The sequence below is a fragment of the Histoplasma capsulatum genome, genomic scaffold (genome assembly GCF_000149585.1).
Source record: "Histoplasma capsulatum NAm1 scaffold_11 genomic scaffold, whole genome shotgun sequence".
In the NCBI taxonomy this organism is placed as follows: Eukaryota; Fungi; Ascomycota; class Eurotiomycetes; order Onygenales; family Ajellomycetaceae; genus Histoplasma; species Histoplasma mississippiense.
In genome coordinates, this window is record NW_001813972.1 from 654274 (window position 1) to 671531 (window position 17258).

Genomic DNA, 17258 nt, shown 5'->3' on the forward strand with positions numbered 1-17258 from the left:
GAAAAATAAAACAGTGAGAAGGAAGAAAATTGATCTCCAGCTCCGTGCAGTGCCGGAGTTGGAAAAGAGGCTTTCGGAGCTTACAGCCTCATGAAATTGAATTTTGCAGTTTACGCGTTACTGTCTCTGCCCAACTGTTGCTATATTCTCAGCATTCGGCTCAACGACCAAAATACCATTTATCACACCAATTGTCAGATTTAACTTTCAAGTCTTCATACACGTTGCCTCTGGATCTCCATATAGTTTCCTGGATTTTTGTCATGTGTCTCAACCGGTACTGGAAAAACAACCAATATTATTACGGCGGTTTACGGCGGTTTTTGTACCTTATAAAAAGAGTTGAGCTGGTCATTCTATCTTATAACCAGCACATCCGCATCTATCATCGCGTACACGCATATTTGAACGTTTTTGATATTTCCTTCTTCCTTGCTTGGCATACTTCACCGAACAAGTGAACTTTTTACATCTCTAGGCTCCGCTAGAGAATAGGCTATACATACCAGTCTGTATATTAGCAATAAACTTGGGATGGGTATTTCCATAATTTAAGTTTATTTTATTATGCTGCATTTATATATATACGTCATGGGTTATCACTTTCGTCACCAGTTTGAAATGCTCTTTATATTTTTTTCCCCTCTCTTAGAGCGAGAGTAGGAGGATTCAGGCAACAACACTTCGCGCTTGTGGGGGGTTTAGTAGATTAAGTTTCAGGTACGCACATTACATACACATCGCTTCTATCACAGTTTCGTACGCGGAAACTAGCCGGGCAGAGGATACTTGGTCCTCGAGACCCCCGTCACATCGGGATCTGGGCTGGCTGGCCACAAGCTGGCGACTAGTGATGGACTGGAGGAGAGGAGGTTTGGAAGCTAGCTGAACGGTTGAGGGCGCGCAGTGCGGTTCGCGATGCGTTTGGCAGACCATGCCGATAGCGAGGAGGAGCAAATTATTGCTTTTTGCTTCTGAATGTGGTGACGTCGTTGATGAGCATGCAGCGACTCTCTAAGGGAGGGAGGGAGGGGGGAGGATTTGTTTCGCTCCTGGCTTCCTCTGTAGTTACGGTGGACACCTGCAATTCCGCCATAGAGGACACAGCTTTTTGCAAACTCCTCCATCATTCTAAACCCCATACTCCAGTTCCCCCCCTTCATCGCCTTCATCACTCAGGTAGAACCTGCCTACCGCAACCTGCTGCAGCACAAGGGCCCACTAGCATTGCTGTTACTGTCTCACTGGCACGTATATTTTAACGAAAATGGGAGCGAACAGGCAACCTTGGTGGTTTTGGAATCGCGCAAGAGTGGAGAATCGTGCTATATGTGCTTTACTGTACATCCCGAGAAATACACGGACCCGAGATGGGACGGCGAAGGAGCTGGAATTGGACGTTAGAGATGCGATTGGGGCCTGCATAGAAAAGCATAGTGGATGAACGCACCATGGAGGCGTTGATAAATTGGCCGAAAAGACTTTATTTGTGTAGTAATATAAAATGTGAATCATAGGTTGCACGAGTAAACAATCTCGAAATAGACACTCGTTTGGAGAAATCTGGAATCGCGACCCATGGCCGCTCCCACCTTTGTGGGACTTATTGAAACTGCGCTACTTCTTCCAGAAAACAATTGAAATCGCAATTCTGGATAATAGTAATAATAATTAACTGACAAACGAAGGAATATCCAATGCCACTTTGGAATCACTTCCACCATTCCACTCCACGGTCTGAAAAAAGCCCAATCATAACATGAGAGCTCACCCTACTCCGGAGCCTCAACTGGTTCTATATTCCATATACTATCAGCATACTCCGCGATAACCCTATCAGACGAGAAAAATCCCATCCTCGACACGCTCAAAATACACTTCTCCAACCAGCCATCTTGATCCCGATAGGCTTCATCCACCATATCTTGCGTCGTGATATAAGAATGGAAATCGTCTGAGACCAGGTAGTAATCTCCATGTTCGGTGATTGCCGAAATCAGTGCCGAAAATGAGCTGGCATCGCCAAACGTCCCTGACTTGATGGTATCAAAGACAGCGGTCAGGTCGTTACCTAGGGTGATGCTATCCTTCTCATAAATATGGGCATGGCGGAGATCTTCAACGTCTTCAGCGAGAGTACCGAAAAGGAAGATGTTTTGTTCTCCAATCTCGCGGGTAATCTCGATCTAGGGGTTATATGCATATGATTAGAAGTTGGGTCATTCGGAATATGATAAGGTGGGCTCACATTCGCGCCATCGCATGTGCCAATTATAAGTCCCCCATTAAGGACGAATTTCATATTACTTGTCCCGCTAGCCTCCGTACCAGCAGTTGAGATATGCTCGCTGATATCCGAAGCAGGGCAAATCATTTCCTTACTGACTAACGTTATAGTCTTCCACGAAGATGACTTTCAAGAGATCACCAACATCCGGATCACTGTTAACAACTGACCCCACTTGGTTAATAAGATGGATAATGGATTTCGCCATCCAGTATCCTGGTGCAGCTTTCCCCCCAAAGATTGACACACGAGGAACAAGTTTTGCTCGTTCCTTAGCACTCATTGCTTTTATTTTAAGATACCTGTGTATTACGCCAAAAATGTTTAATTGTTGCCGCTTGTATTCGTGGATCCGCTTAACCTGTATATCAAACAGCGCTTTCGGGTCGACACGGATCCCGGTGGTACTAAAGATATGGTTCGCAAGGCGAACCTTGTTAGCATGTTTGATATCCGCCCACTCTCTCCTGAACGATTTGTCGTCGATGTATGCCTCAAGCTTATCGAGTAATGTGAGATCCTTCAAAAAGCCGTCACTAAGCTTCGACGCAATGAGGTTAGAGAGGCGAGGATTGGCCTGATGGAGCCATCTTCTAGGTGTGATGCCGTTTGTTACATTCGTGAATTTGTCCGGCCCATATATCTCAACGAAATCCTTAAATATAGTCGTCTTGATGAGGTCGGAGTGTAGCTCTGCTACGCCATTGACTTTGTGAGATCCGATAATTGCCAAATGGGCCATTCGAACCATTTTCGGCTGAGACTCTTCGATTATCGAAACGTTCCTTAACAGATCACGATCCTTCGGGAACATTTTCTCCACCATTTGAAGGAAGAGCAAATTTATATCGTAGATAATTTGCAAATGCCTAGGAAGGAGGGTCTGGATCAGAGGAACGGACCATTTCTCCAAGGCTTCGGGCAAAACAGTGTGATTCGTATAGCCGAATGTGCTGGAAACGATAGTCCAAGCCGCATTCCATTCTAGTCCCTCTTGATCAATGAGGATTCGTTGCAGTTCCACTATTGCAAGAGTTGGATGAGTGTCGTTCAGCTGGATCGCCACTTGATCAGGGAACTCTGACCATGCGCGTTTAGTCTTTTTGAATCGCCTAACAATATCATAAAGTGAAGCCGCACACCAAAAGTATTGCTGTTTCAAGCGCAGTTCCTTACCGCGGTCAAGGCTATCATTAGGGTAGAGAACAGCCGATATGGTTTCCGCGCGCTGCTGATCGGTAACAGCGCTTTCATATTCGCCTGCGTTGAATTTTTGGAAATCAAACTCCCCACTGGCAGCCTTACTTGACCAAAGACGGAGATTGTTGGTCGTTGGTGTTGCATAGCCAGGAATGGGCACATCATAGGCAACTGCTTGAACAATTTCTCCGTCTTCCCAAGAGTAGTTAGTTTTCCCATTTTCATCCTGATATTTTCTAACCGAACCATAAAACTGGATATCAACAGTAACATCATAGCGAGGGAACTCCCATGGGTTGAAATCGAGCCAGTAATCAGGGACTTCAATCTGATAGCCGTTGATTATCTCTTGCTTAAAAATACCGTATCGATATCGCAATCCATACCCCCATGCAGGGTAGTTAAGAGATGCGAGGCTGTCAAGGAAGCAGGCTGCAAGACGTCCAAGTCCGCCGTTTCCCAAGGCTGCATCATGCTCTTGACTAATGACATCCTCTATACGAAAGCCAAGGTCTTTCAGCCCGTCTACAATAGTTGCATTAGTGGTGACCTTAGGACCGGGGACGGGTATCATACCTCTCGCAACTTGCTTCAATCCCACATTCAGCATAGCATTGTCCAAAGCTCGCCCCATCAAAAATTCAAGAGAAAGATCTACAAAGTCAGTAGAATCGCGAAACAGACTCGGGGGCTAAATACATACAGTAAACTCTCTTCTGGTCTACAAATGTCTGTCGCTGTTGAGTTTTATTCCATTCAATAATAAGTCGGTCACGAAATGCCAATGCAGTGCCAGAGTATGCCGCCCTATGGACACAGTGAGCTCATTCGAATTGGAATTGACATCCTCCTTGGGGGGTCTACGCAAAGAACCTACAATTCATCACAGTTGAAGAGCGACCGAGCAAGGGTAGTTTCGACATGGCGAACAACTTCTTTCTATTCCTTTCGTTAACAAGCTTCCAATACTCCAGAAAAAAGGTTGTTAAAAAAAAAATTTTTTTTTAAACAATACATACCCCGAATTCATCTTTCGTCTTGAATTCTTCTGCAGACTACCATAAGTCATCAAAGACAAGTTGTTAGTACTCATACCCCTATTTATCAAACAGGAAATATTTGAAGGCAAGGACAGTAATCATACAAACTTGCGCCAGCTACAAGTTCAAACAAAACATTAGCTTAACTTCCTCCTACAAAATTCAATGCAAAGCCACCTAGTAACAATAGGCAATTTTTCCGATACTAGAAAAGCAGCCCTAGGATGGGGGGTGTGTGCAGAAGCAATACATACGCTTCTCGCTGCGGTTCCGGGATGCTGGCTTCGACTTTTTTGATATCCTGGGGCAGCAACCCAGTAAATGTACGTTTGTGTTTCGGGCGGCTGAATCCAGGTCCAACGGGGCCCTGCAGATCTGATATTGGAGCTCCGATTGACGGACGGCGTTCACGGGTGGGACTGGTCATGACTGGCGATGGATGGGCAAGTCACAGTTGACTGACAGTGCGGGTAATTGGAGAAATTCTTCAGGGAATGCGTATATCTATCGCATATTTGAACATGTTTGTTAACTGGAACTTTTGGAGAAATTTGGCGGGGAAGATGCAATTCGCGGGGTGGTTATGACGACGTTTTAGCACAATGACGGCCCCGCAAGCAAGGAGGAGGTGGAAATGTATGATATGAGAACGAATGATGCGTAGAAAATAATATAGTAGTTACCTGTGAATAAAGAACGCACAGTGGATACTGGTATTCTCGACGACTGAGGGGAGATAGAGATTAGCAAAATAGCCGTCGGCGGAAGGGTTGTTTGTAGTTATCTGGCGGGGAAGTCAGTAAAGTAAGTCTTCCATCGCAACAGACAGTCAAGTGCGACACACCTCTGAAGTCAATCGGCCAGTTCCCCGAGAGAAACGGAACAGCAGAGATGGCGATATTTGAATATGAATGAGATGTTCAACAAAATATGGCTTCCTTCTGCAACATCCTCATCAGTCGCTGGAGGCGTATCTGGCGGGGCGATGGTACGATCGCATACCTGATTTGATCCCAGCAGAGAACTTAGCATCCCTTGGGAAAGTCAGTTGAGCCATTCCTGGTCAATGGCATTCCAAGTTCTGTGAGCGATGCGCCCGTAGAGTGAGGAAACACGTTCCAGAACCTATTGGCACAACTGTCTTTATTTACTAGTAAACTTCCTCGATCCTGGGAGATCCAATGGGGCGAGTGATGATAAACACACATGCAGTTTGATTTGCTAAACATGCTGCATGCACTAAGAAAAAGGTAGGAATTGGAAACGATATCAAAAAGTCTAAGAGGAGAGAAGTACTATAGAGTGTGCATGAAGGCGCTACAATATCTAATTGTCGCCTCACTTCATGCAAGCCCGTCTTGAGCTTCAAAATGAAAAGTACTATTCTTTTCAAAGGGAGCAAGGATCTCCTCAATAGGACCAGATGTTTTCTACCTCTCTATATTTATCCATCCGTTGCCCTTTTAGTCAATAACCGGATCATCCACCCTCACGTCTAATCAAGATTGGTCCCGCTTTCGTCACAATCTCCCCTGCCTGAACACTGCTTTGTCGTGCACACAGCTAGCACAAACCTTCCCATCCATCGTCAGAAGACTCCCTGTGAAATTAACGAACTTCTTTCCCGCAGCCACCAACCGAACCACGACCCTCACCTTTGTACCCACCGGTATAGGCCTCAGAAACGTCACTGTCAATGTCCGACTGAGCGTCGAAAGCGTCGGGTCGCTACCGGGAACTGACAGCACTGCTGCCGACGTTAGCACGTCCAGAATCGTCGTTGAGCAGCCGCCGTGTAATATTCCCAGCGAATTGCACATTCGCCCTGTCACTGTGAATTCGAATTCGACGGTGCTCGGCTCGACTTTGACGAGCTTGACGGCCTTCATACATGACGCATCCCAACTGGAGGTCTCAGGGTAGGCGGAAGCGGTGCTGAGGAAGGACTGAATCTTGTCCCAAGGGGTTTTTTCTTTGTTGGTACCCATGTTATGGAGGATTGTAACGAACGAACGTGCGTGTGAGGGATGATTCGCAAGATTATGTGAGAGGCAGCGGCAGACAGTGGGGCTTCGGATGCTTCTGCTTGCAAACTATGATAACGTTATGCACAGCCGCTGAGCCGCTGAAGAACGGGGGGGGGGAATGGGATAGGACGATCTGACATCAGAGCAGAAATTGAGAGGAGGGAGAGATTTGCGATATGTCCAGAATGTAGGGTTCTTAACTGTCCCAAGGCCTAGGAAAACAACAACTCAATGCCCAGCGTTTCTGTGGACACTCGTTTGAGGCCGTTTTTTATTCAACCGAGGCAGTTCTGCTCTCTGGAAAACGGTGCACGCACAAAGATATATATAGATAGGTTAACCGTGGGAAGCGCCCCAAACAACGAAAAAGGAGTCAGATCCATAAAAATCATAATTACAAAGCTCCGGTGCAATGTCAACCACTTCGAGTATGGCGACAATTGCGTCCAATGGCGGGGAGAAAGAGCCAAAGAGATACGTCGGAGTTGTCCTGTCAGTCTGAGTAGTTAAGCGCAGCATAGCCGACCGGTTATGGTTGGTTAGCCGAAGAAAAGGTAAAATGCGATTTTCCTTGTGAAGCCGTGAGTACAAATTCCGTTGAGAAATTCACCTGGCATCGCTGGGTTACGAACAATGTCAAATATATTGGAGCTATTGATCCGTATTTCTACATTTTCAACAAAGTTAACCAGCAGGCGCAGTCAGCGATACGGAGATGGTAGCCCCAGGCACTAGTAACATCTCCAATAAAGTTCTATATTTTTACACACAGCGAACACAACAATTTTTGTATATCAAAAAAATGGATAAAAAAGAAAAAGAAAATTTTATTGTTCCAAAGAAAAGAATTCCCTGGTGGCATTCGTATTAAAATATGGAGAATAATAATCTGTGGATAAGATTTTTAACTCCTATCTCTCCATATTTAACTAGTGGTTAATAGCAAGAGATTGGATATTCAGAGCCTGTTCGGTGGGGCAGTGTATACTCATTCTTTTTATACAGATCTCCACTTTTTTTAAAAAGTACAGCTCAATATGATGATCATTCAGTGAGCAGAGTGACTGTACTAATATTACAGCTTTTTTTTGTAAAGTATAAATGAAAAAGATCAGATATTCAGTGAATTGAGCAGTTATACTTACATATTTCATTAAAATCATATAAATAAACAGTATTTAACATCAACAGCATATGACTATGTAGAATAGTGTAGAATAACATTCATAATGAAGATAATTAATTAATATTGATTAGAAAGAAGCTTGCAAAAACACATTCTTTTTAAATGAAGTTCAGAATTAATTCAAAAAAAACACATTTTTACAAACTTCTTTTTTCATTATACAAAAGATTGATCAGTGAAGATTAATATGAAAAATAATTAATAATAAAATAATGAGATGAATAAACAGATTCTACAAATCATAATTCAATAATATATCAATTTTCATCAACAATTGTTTGTCAAAATAGCTATGAATTTGATGATAAGAATCTTTTTAATGTTATAAAAAAAAGTATTATATGAAAGATTTTTCATCAATACTTTGTATACTGTTCAGCTGCTGAATTCAAATACTCACTTTAATTATATTAAAAATATTATATATTTTTATTGAGAAACATTTATGCAATTCATTATTCTTCTCAAAAAGCATATAATTATATCTGAATTCAGCTGAGTTTAAAAGATTTCAAAGTAATAAAATCAACAATGAACAGTCAATGTTAGAGCTGATGTTAAAAGTTTTCAAAATATTTAAAGAAAAATCCCATTTAATTGTTCTATTTATCTTCACTGAGTGTCTGCTCATATGAGTATATATGATAATAAAATGCCTGATAAAGTTGTAAAAAAAGCAAATGAATTAGAAGTCTGCTTTCAAAGAATTGTAATATGAGCTTTTATTAAGAGAAAAATAAGAGAATCATATTTGCAAAAATGGTAAGATATCTGATTTATGTAAAGAAAAAGTGTGCATTACTTCAGATTTGAAACAAAGCCAAAGTGAAGGACTTATTCAATAAAGTGTAAAAAGAAACTTTTTGTTACAATAATGCAGTTGGAGCTTGAATATGAATACTTCAAATCATATTTAACAAAATTTAAAGATGATTTAAATAATTTATATTTAAATTGTTAATTATATGAAAATCCAGAGGATTTTCTGTTACTTTATATAAAGTATTTAGAATTGAAATTGAAATTGAAAAAGAAATTTGAATTGAAACAATTAAATTTGAATTTATTATTTAATACAGTAATTTAAAATATTTTTTTAATTAAATATTTGAAAAAACCTATATTTTGATGTCATTTTTAAATTTGTTTATAATTAATTTTAATTTGTTTTTGAAATGCTTAATTTATTTTTTATTGATATTATAGTTATTGTCAGTGGTTTTTCTTTTTCTTGTTTTTAATAAAGCTGTTTTTTTACAATGTTTATTTCTTTTATTTTCAAATTTAATTATGTTGATTTGTTGACATTCTTTTAATTTTGATTTTTTTAATTGAACAGTTTAAATAATTGTTTGATTCTGAGCTGAAATATTCTAATAATACATGTTTTAAATTGCTTTTATATATTAAATTATTCTTGATTTGAAAAATTCTGAAGCAGTTCAGATAAATGTCATAATCACTAACTGCATATATTTATAATTGAAAAATAATAATAATAATAATAATAATTATATATATTTTTAATTATTATTTAATCTGTTGATTGTTTGACAATCTATATGATAAGATTTCAATTTATAAATTTGAAGTTGTTGTCTGTATTCAATCCTTTCTTTTTCATTTTCAAGAATTTCAACAAGCAGAGTTTTTTCATTATGAAATTTTATAATATTCTGAGTAGTTTGATTTGAGAAGCAGATGTTTGCTTTCAAAAGATAATAAATGTTTAATAAAATGATGTTTTAAAATATATTTGAGAGAATGTTTGAAAAGATAATAATTGAGAACCCAATCACTGATTTAATGAAATTGAAATTGTAGAGATTTGAGTATTGTTATTTTTCACATTCAAATATTGCATTGAAACATCATACTGCAACATTCTTATTCACTGCTTTCATGAATTCTAAGCTAATAATGAGGGTTAAAATATAGACAAATCAATCATGGATTTGAGAGAATATGATCTCAACACATCTGTGTTGAATGTGAAATTAAAAAGCAAGCATGGAGTGATCTCAATTATGGAATAGTGTGATGGCGCAACACCGGCTTGCTACTAATTAATTGATAAATAATGCTATTTTTAATGAGATCCACTATTGCGTTCAAAAAGTACGGACGCACCGAACAGGCCCTCACTTGAACTCTATATGGATCTCGCACAGGCTAACTGCCACGGTGAGGCTAAACGCCAGACCTTTTACTTGTCCCCACCGTTTCCACCCCGCATCACGGTTAATAAATAATGCAAGGCGAATGTAGTCATGGAAGGATAAATCATCTCCCGTTTCCCCAAAGCGAAAAGATAAAAAGAGCTGGAATCTGGCGCGAAAATGAGCTCGTCAGGCAAGAAATCACCCATCAAGACCACGCAGACTTCAACATGGACATTGAGAGCAACCCTGAGACTTGCGACATTATATGCTGCCTGTGCTTCTCTTTTACTGGGTGTGGTTTTGCATATCAATGACTTGCCAGATGGTTTGCGTCTCTACAGATGGAAGACAAGCAATTGGGAATATCGCCGGGAAAGAGTTAAGGACGCATTCGTGAACAGCTGGGATGCCTATACAAAATACGCCTGGGGTTCGTTCTGATATTCCTTGCCAATACCTACCTGCAAGCTCATAGACTCGACGTGTGGACTAACAAAAGAATAAATATTCCCCATCCCGTGCTTCCTCAGGCCAGGACGAATTCCACCCAATCTCCAAAACAGGCACCCAAATGAGCCCGGAGGGCCTGGGCTGGATTATTGTTGACAGCCTAGACACTATGATGATAATGAACCTAACCACTCAACTGGGAGCCGCCCGCAAATGGCTCCAACGTAAACTTACATATGATCAAGACCAAGACGTCAACACGTTTGAGACGACGATTCGCATGCTCGGCGGCTTTCTCTCTGCACATTACCTTTCAGGCCAACTTCCAGGTGCCGCCTCTCGACGAGACTTCGTATATTTGTCAAAGGCGGTTGACCTGGCAGATCGACTTCTCGGTGCATATGAATCCCCATCAGGGATCCCGTATGCAAGTATCCACCTGCGGACAAAACAAGGAATCATTTCGCATGCTGACGGCGGAGCTTCTTCGATGGCGGAAGCAGCAAGTCTCCAACTGGAAATGAAATATCTCGCCAACCTTACCGGCAATGAAATATACTGGCGCAAAGCAGAGAAAGTAATGCAAACCCTTGACGACAACGTCATGGAAGATGGCCTCCTCCCCATTTTTGTAGACCCACAAAGCGGTCGCTTTACAACTAATGAAATTCGCCTTGGGAGTCGCGGTGATTCATACTACGGTATATTCCGCCTGCTATCCTAATCCTCACTAGAACTCTCAAACTGACTACAAACAGAATATCTCTTAAAACAGTATCTGCAGACCTCTGAACCGATCTATCTTGAAATGTGGTCTGAAGCCTTATCTGGAATCCAAAAGCATATGATCACCACGACGAAATATTCAAACATGCATTTCGTCTCCGAATTGCCCTCTGGAATTGGCGGTAAACTATCCCCCAAGATGGATCATCTCGTCTGCTTCTTGCCAGGAACAATTGCATCAGGTGTAACTGGCGGGCTCACAGTAGCAGAAGCAAAAAAGAGCCACGGTTGGAGCGACGAGAAAGAGAAACAGATGAACCTTGCCAAAGAACTTATCAAGACATGCTGGGGCATGTACAAAGTCACGAAGACAGGGTTGGCTCCCGAGATCACCTGGTTCGATGCGGACGATGCGGACCTCAAGCCTGTTCCGGGAAAGAGTCGCCTTCCTCGCAGCAGAGATTCCATTTCCGGCTGGAAGCAAGATTACATTGTCATGCAGCTTGATGCGCATAACCGACAGCGTCCGGAAACGATAGAAAGCCTGTTTATGATGTGGCGGATAACTGAGGACCCCATGTATCGGGAATGGGGTTGGGAGATATTCGAGGCGTTTGAGAAATATACCATCCCTTCCCATGGGGAAGGGTATGTATCTCTTGGCGACGTAAATAGTATCCCACCTACGACCAGGGATAACATGGAGAGCTTTTGGCTGGTAGGTTCAACAGTTATCTACCAGCAGCAGCAGCAGCACCCTTAGGATACTTAAAATAAGCAGCTGAGTTACTAATCTTCTTTTTTCATCCAGGCTGAGACTCTGAAATATCTCTACCTCTTATTCTCGCCAAGGGAACTCCTCCCACTCACAGAGGTGGTTTTCAACACAGAAGCTCATGTTTTCCCCCGGATCAATTCCACGAAGTTTCGAACAGGATGGGCAAGGAAGCCAAGACGGCATTGATTTGAGACAACTTGACTACCGGCACGATTCGTTAGAATTTATACCCCATTTTGTTACATGTGTACACAATTAGACTCTTAAGTTAATGAACAGTGTCTGTCCCTATGAGGATATTTCACTCTTCATTGAGAGGGATTCAAATGAATATATCTCTTTCCCCGGTCTCGGTTTCAGATCATTTCATTTTCATTTATTCTCCGGTTTCAACAGGAGCTCTCATCACCAGATTATCAATCAGTAAATATTTGGTAAATGAGAATAAAATTTTTTTGAGAATGGACTCCCAGCAAGTCAGATCAACCCAAAGGAAAATACCGTAGAATGCAGGACTTGAACAACCAAGCTCGAGGCATCAATTCTCTTAGCCTTCTCTAACTGTTAAGGGCTTGCCTCTTTTTCGTTCCACAACTCCGTAAATAGATTATCTGTATTTAATATTATACACTCTAATAATATGACACTCTCGTTTTCCGTTTCCCCGGCACAAATCGATGGTTCTACGGTGGTCGGGCCGCATGGATGGTTAACTAACCAAGCCCACTTTTGAGGTTGTGATTGATCAAAATCAAATATGCTGAGCATCAACATGGTTTGAATTGGACAAACGGGGATAGAGTTTAGCCCCTTAAAGGTCCTACCCTTTCCTACCCTTTCCTAGGACTTCACAATCCTCTACAACATTGTAATTCCCTCCCCTCCCCCCCCCCACCCCCCCCAACAAATTTTATTTTATTTTATTTATTTATCTTAATTTTTTTTTTGTATTTTTTTTTTTTTTTTTTCAAAATTTTTCAAGAAAGCGCACAGTCGAAAGTCACATTTTTCCCCATCAACTGGACTAAACAAGCGGTCAGCTGGGCCTGAGCTCAATTGGTCAGCCACAGAAAAATAACACTCCTATGGAGCAGTTGACCCTTGTGGAAAACATTTCTACCACCGTCAACGAGTTCTTCCCCATAAAACTCGGACCAGGTTGGTACCTATAAGCTAGTAAAACCCTTGGGTTCCGGGCTGGCTTGGGAGTTGGGTAGGCTGGCTTCAAAATTTGTTTGCAGTTCATTCAGTAATGAAATTAGTAGTTAATAATGTGTTTTAAGAGTGAAGAAATTGATTGAGCTGATTTAACTGGGTCAGGAAGAAAAAAGAGATGTTTTTGATAACATTAGCCGATGCATGCGTCTGCTTGAAAATGCCAATAGTTCGAAGATATGCAGAAGTAATAAAAAAAACAAATCGCGTAAAAATTCTTCAGAGAATGAATGAGGGTGAGGTGGTCTTTCATCCCCCCAACAGAAAAGAGCAAACAGCGATATTATGCGAAGTACTCGAGCCCGAAGAATAAAAGCTGAACAAAAGAAACCAAATTCTAATGAAATGTATCTATAGATGCAAGGAAAGGTAAGTGTGTTTCTGGCATTAGGTAAAAAATCAATACGAATACAGACACAGCACATCCATTAAATGAAAGAAAACCCAACTGTTGAAATGCGTCGCCGAGGGAGAACCAGAACAAAATGGAAAGGGGGGTGTGTAACCGAAAAAAAAGTGACGCAGGGGGGAATTAATGCTGAAGGTTTACCGAGAAGCATTAAGCCATCCATTACCTTCACCTATCCAACAAACAAGGTGTTACTTCTTCTCCGCCTTCAAAGCTTCCGTAGCCTCACTATTCGACGACGACTGGGTAGGCGCGGACAGGTCCACGACCGTAAATGGATCGCAGCGAACCGGCTCATCGAGATTCAGTGGTGAAATTGCCGGCTCCAGAGGCTGGTCCTTTAGCTGTTGTTTATCAGCGGCGGTGAGGGTTGGTGGCGAAATGGGCGCAGATATGGCCATCGACGGTGGGACGGAATCCTTGTCTCGCGATGGCAATGTAGTTGGTGGTAGCTTGGGTGGGGAAGGATTATCTGTTGAGCTGACAGCAATGGCATCGTCAATCCTGGCATTGGAATTAGTGCGATTGCTGTCGTTCTCATTATCAGGAATACTAATATCCCTTCTGTTTAAATCTCGGCTTCCTCGAGGTATCTGCGCACTGCTATTGTTATGATTAACATTATTTTGAATATCCGGATCGAAGCTATGAGTGCCGCTGCTCTTCCATAGTAGGTTTCCCCATCCCTTACGGCTAAAGCTCGAGCTAGGGCTTGACACGGAACCACTAGAATCGTGTCCTTTGCCCTGTACCCCCTCGCGGTTTTTTCCAGCCAAATCACCCGGATAATTCGAGCTCTGTGTGGTAGTTAGGGATAAGCTCTGAGGAAAAGCCAATGGGGTGGTCGATGACACCGGGCTATTGTTGCCGCTGGCTTTCTTCTCTTGCCATTCCTTTCTCCTATCGTTTGCCCACGCGCCCCAGGAACTAAAATAGGAAGACGCACGTTGTCCCGCCGCAGCGACGGTCGCTTGTGCCTGTGCAATGTCAACTACTGGTGCTTTTCTGGCGCCGAATGACCATGGTCCTGCACCGCTGGAGGTTGCAATCGTCGAAATCGATGTTCTGGGAGATGATATTGATTTATTGTCCACCGACTCAGACCCAGCTAATTCTTCGGAGTATCTCCGTTGTTGCTCGTTTTTCTTGCGCTGGTTTATGTCAGCCCAGAAACTGTTGAATGCAAAGTTTACTCTCTTTTGGCCAGTGGCCAAATGCTTGTTGAGAGCTTCGCGACCCTCACGAACTCGCTCATCCAAGTGCAACTCGGCTATTTGTTGGGCAAGTCGTCGTTGAATGTCATGAATACCCAGGCCGCCAGCGCAGGGATGGCGTGGCTCAACAATTGAGAACAAATGAGAATCAGATGTGAGCCGGTGGAACAGAGCATAGTTCGGCGTTGTTCTCCAACGCTCAAGGAAGTGTGTGCCGAACTCAGACACTGGGTCCCCTTCAATATCTAAACCTGGTGATAAAGTTCCCGAACCGCATTGTATTTCATGATGGAGCTTTTCGCAAGAGAGGAGGGCTAATAGATACTCTTCAAATTGAAGACGGATGAATTCTTCGGAACCCAAATATCCATGGGTATTAGGCCGCTCTGGCTGGGCGTCATCCCAGGTTTCATAGATGCTTTGTGTGAGAAAATCAATCCATCGCCTATCAGCTGCGGAAAGAGAAAGGGCAGATCTTAACGACGGCGAGGAGATGTTGATCGTATTTTCGTCGAGCTATGGATTTCCCACGTCAACAAAAACCAATAGTTTTATGTCAAATATTTGCGACCCTTACATTGATGAGAATATCACTGTATCGGTCCTTCTGCTGCAACAACAGGGAATTGGTGGATCCAACTACGTATGACTTCGTACCGTAATCGGCAAGGAGATCCAGGCGCTGGAGAGGTATATAAGGACCAAACATGCTTCCCTTAACAAAAACTTAGAACTATCCAATCTATTAGTGGAAAGGTCGGGTGGATTTTGAAGCAAACCTTGCCGAAGATCTGAAGAGGTAAACCCATATATGCCAGCACTAATAATCTGTCAATAATCGGAAATACATACGACCAATTGCTGAGGTGGCTTACATGAGCTCCTCTCACTAGTCTTGAGAGACGTAGGTTTCACAGTAGACTCCCCATAACTATCAAAGGACGGATCCGCGCAATCTTCAAGGTGATGAATAAGTCCAGGTATCAAAGAAATAAGCGAAAATTGGATCATGCAGAGGCGTTCGCAACGGGTGCCAAAGAAAAGCATCTAGCAGACTGTAAGCTACATGTTCGGTGACTTCCGAGGGGGAACCAATGTCCATTGCGTACTTTTGGTTGAAGTAACAAGCACTTAAAGAAGACCAGAGTCTGATGTTTGAATTCATAGATTATCTCTCGTAACGAAAGGCCTTTCCGCAGAATATTAGCAAAGTAAAAGGAAATGAACTCCACAGTATCTTACCCAAGATCCCATCCTGTTGGCCTTCATCATTATCTAAACTTTCCGCCAGGCTTTCTTGGAATATCTGGACAGCAGAGGACTTAAATGAGCGACGTATTCTACCTCGCAATGGACACAAGTATCAGACACATACCTTTAAAATATCCGTATCCGAGAAATCCCTAACAATCCCCAATTAATGTCAGCAAAAGGAGAGGACAAAATAACAACAAAGACATCTCCCACCCCAATCCTCATTTATAGCCAATTTCGATCACACCAACACCAATCAACCTTTTATGTCATCTTTTAGAGATCCACCTCCATGAACTAACTGTTCCAACCAAAACATACCTCTGCGCAAACCACGCGGATGTAACAATAGATAGCTTCTGTCTCAGCTGCCCGAAATGCCTGGGTTCATCAATCACAGCCACAACCGCTTTCTGGACCGTTGATCTTGTCACTTCAGGAGGTCGATTGATCAGTGATGCAGAATCTATCTGGCGTGTGCATGATATTCCGAAGAGGGAGGTCGCGGGCTCTGAGTCCAATGCGCTCTGCTGGAGTGTAAAGTACGAGAAGTCCTCGGTGGAGCTGGAAAATAGAAGTTAGTATCTGGGCTTCAGTAAGAACACAAAGTTTTGACAATGCGTGAGAAGGAGGGTGCATTTTTTGGAGACGTACGCATGCGCTCCATCTGACAGCGCCATAAACGGTAATAAAGACCAATCATTCTTTGCAAGGACATCAGCTCCCTGCTTGCAGAAGCAGTGCTCAACCTCTGGGCCTCTGCAACATTTTCCCGGTCAAGTTAGTACACAATAAGAACACAGTGTGGAGATTTTCAAACGGAATTTGATGCACATGTAAATATGTAAATTTTGTCTCCCAGATCGAACTCACTGCATAACTGCACGTTAATTGAACGACCGGGGAGACGTCATACAGGAAGCTCACTAACCTGGCATGATGAAAATCTATAACCAAGATAATAGGTTCGCGATCTTTTCTACGTCGCATTTTATATACTGCTTTTGACCCTTCTTATTCCCCAAGCCAAGCGCCCTTCGTTATCCCTTCCCTAATTTTTTCCTTATTATCCTTCTCCGGCACTTTTCTCAAATCGGGGGATTGGTGGTCGTCTGATTGGGCGACAAGGGTTTGGATAGGAAAGGAGAGAAATTCTTGCAAGTAAATAAAATCAAGCGAAGCATCAATAAAGAGGCGTATTTTCTATCTCATTGCGGGGTCTACCCTCAAATGGTAGAATGATGTTGCTGCTGCACATGTTGTAGGCTGGGATCCATGGATTGGCTGTCTGATAAGATCACGTGGGTAAG

The 17258-nt window shown here is 42.4% G+C and overlaps 4 protein-coding genes across 4 annotated transcripts; 1 reads left to right on the forward strand and 3 right to left on the reverse strand.

Moving 5' to 3' along the window:
• Nucleotides 1–1511: 1511 nt before the first annotated feature.
• HCAG_08447 (glycogen phosphorylase) lies at nucleotides 1512–4954 on the reverse strand (the record flags this gene model as incomplete). The annotated part of the gene is made up of 11 exons (XM_001536615.1): nucleotides 1512–1651; nucleotides 1811–2186; nucleotides 2249–2348; nucleotides 2383–3399; nucleotides 3430–3982; nucleotides 4064–4141; nucleotides 4191–4294; nucleotides 4365–4426; nucleotides 4507–4542; nucleotides 4632–4644; nucleotides 4782–4954. The coding sequence occupies 11 exons, from the start codon at nucleotides 4952–4954 to the stop codon at nucleotides 1512–1514; spliced, it is 2652 nt and encodes an 883-aa protein (XP_001536665.1).
• A 983-nt stretch (nucleotides 4955–5937) lies between these two features.
• Nucleotides 5938–6515, reverse strand: HCAG_08448 (predicted protein; the record flags this gene model as incomplete). Its single annotated transcript, XM_001536616.1, has 2 exons — nucleotides 5938–5965; nucleotides 6145–6515. The coding sequence occupies 2 exons, from the start codon at nucleotides 6513–6515 to the stop codon at nucleotides 5938–5940; spliced, it is 399 nt and encodes a 132-aa protein (XP_001536666.1).
• A 3564-nt stretch (nucleotides 6516–10079) lies between these two features.
• Nucleotides 10080–11902, forward strand: HCAG_08449 (mannosyl-oligosaccharide 1,2-alpha-mannosidase; the record flags this gene model as incomplete). Its single annotated transcript, XM_001536617.1, has 4 exons — nucleotides 10080–10332; nucleotides 10433–11053; nucleotides 11111–11726; nucleotides 11890–11902. 4 exons carry the CDS (start codon nucleotides 10080–10082, stop codon nucleotides 11900–11902), a joined length of 1503 nt encoding a protein of 500 aa, XP_001536667.1.
• A 1769-nt stretch (nucleotides 11903–13671) lies between these two features.
• HCAG_08450 (conserved hypothetical protein) lies at nucleotides 13672–16938 on the reverse strand (the record flags this gene model as incomplete). Its single annotated transcript, XM_001536618.1, has 8 exons — nucleotides 13672–15210; nucleotides 15272–15409; nucleotides 15474–15514; nucleotides 15937–16000; nucleotides 16070–16097; nucleotides 16270–16512; nucleotides 16603–16707; nucleotides 16880–16938. The coding sequence occupies 8 exons, from the start codon at nucleotides 16936–16938 to the stop codon at nucleotides 13672–13674; spliced, it is 2217 nt and encodes a 738-aa protein (XP_001536668.1).
• Between the last annotated feature and the right edge of the window lie 320 nt (nucleotides 16939–17258).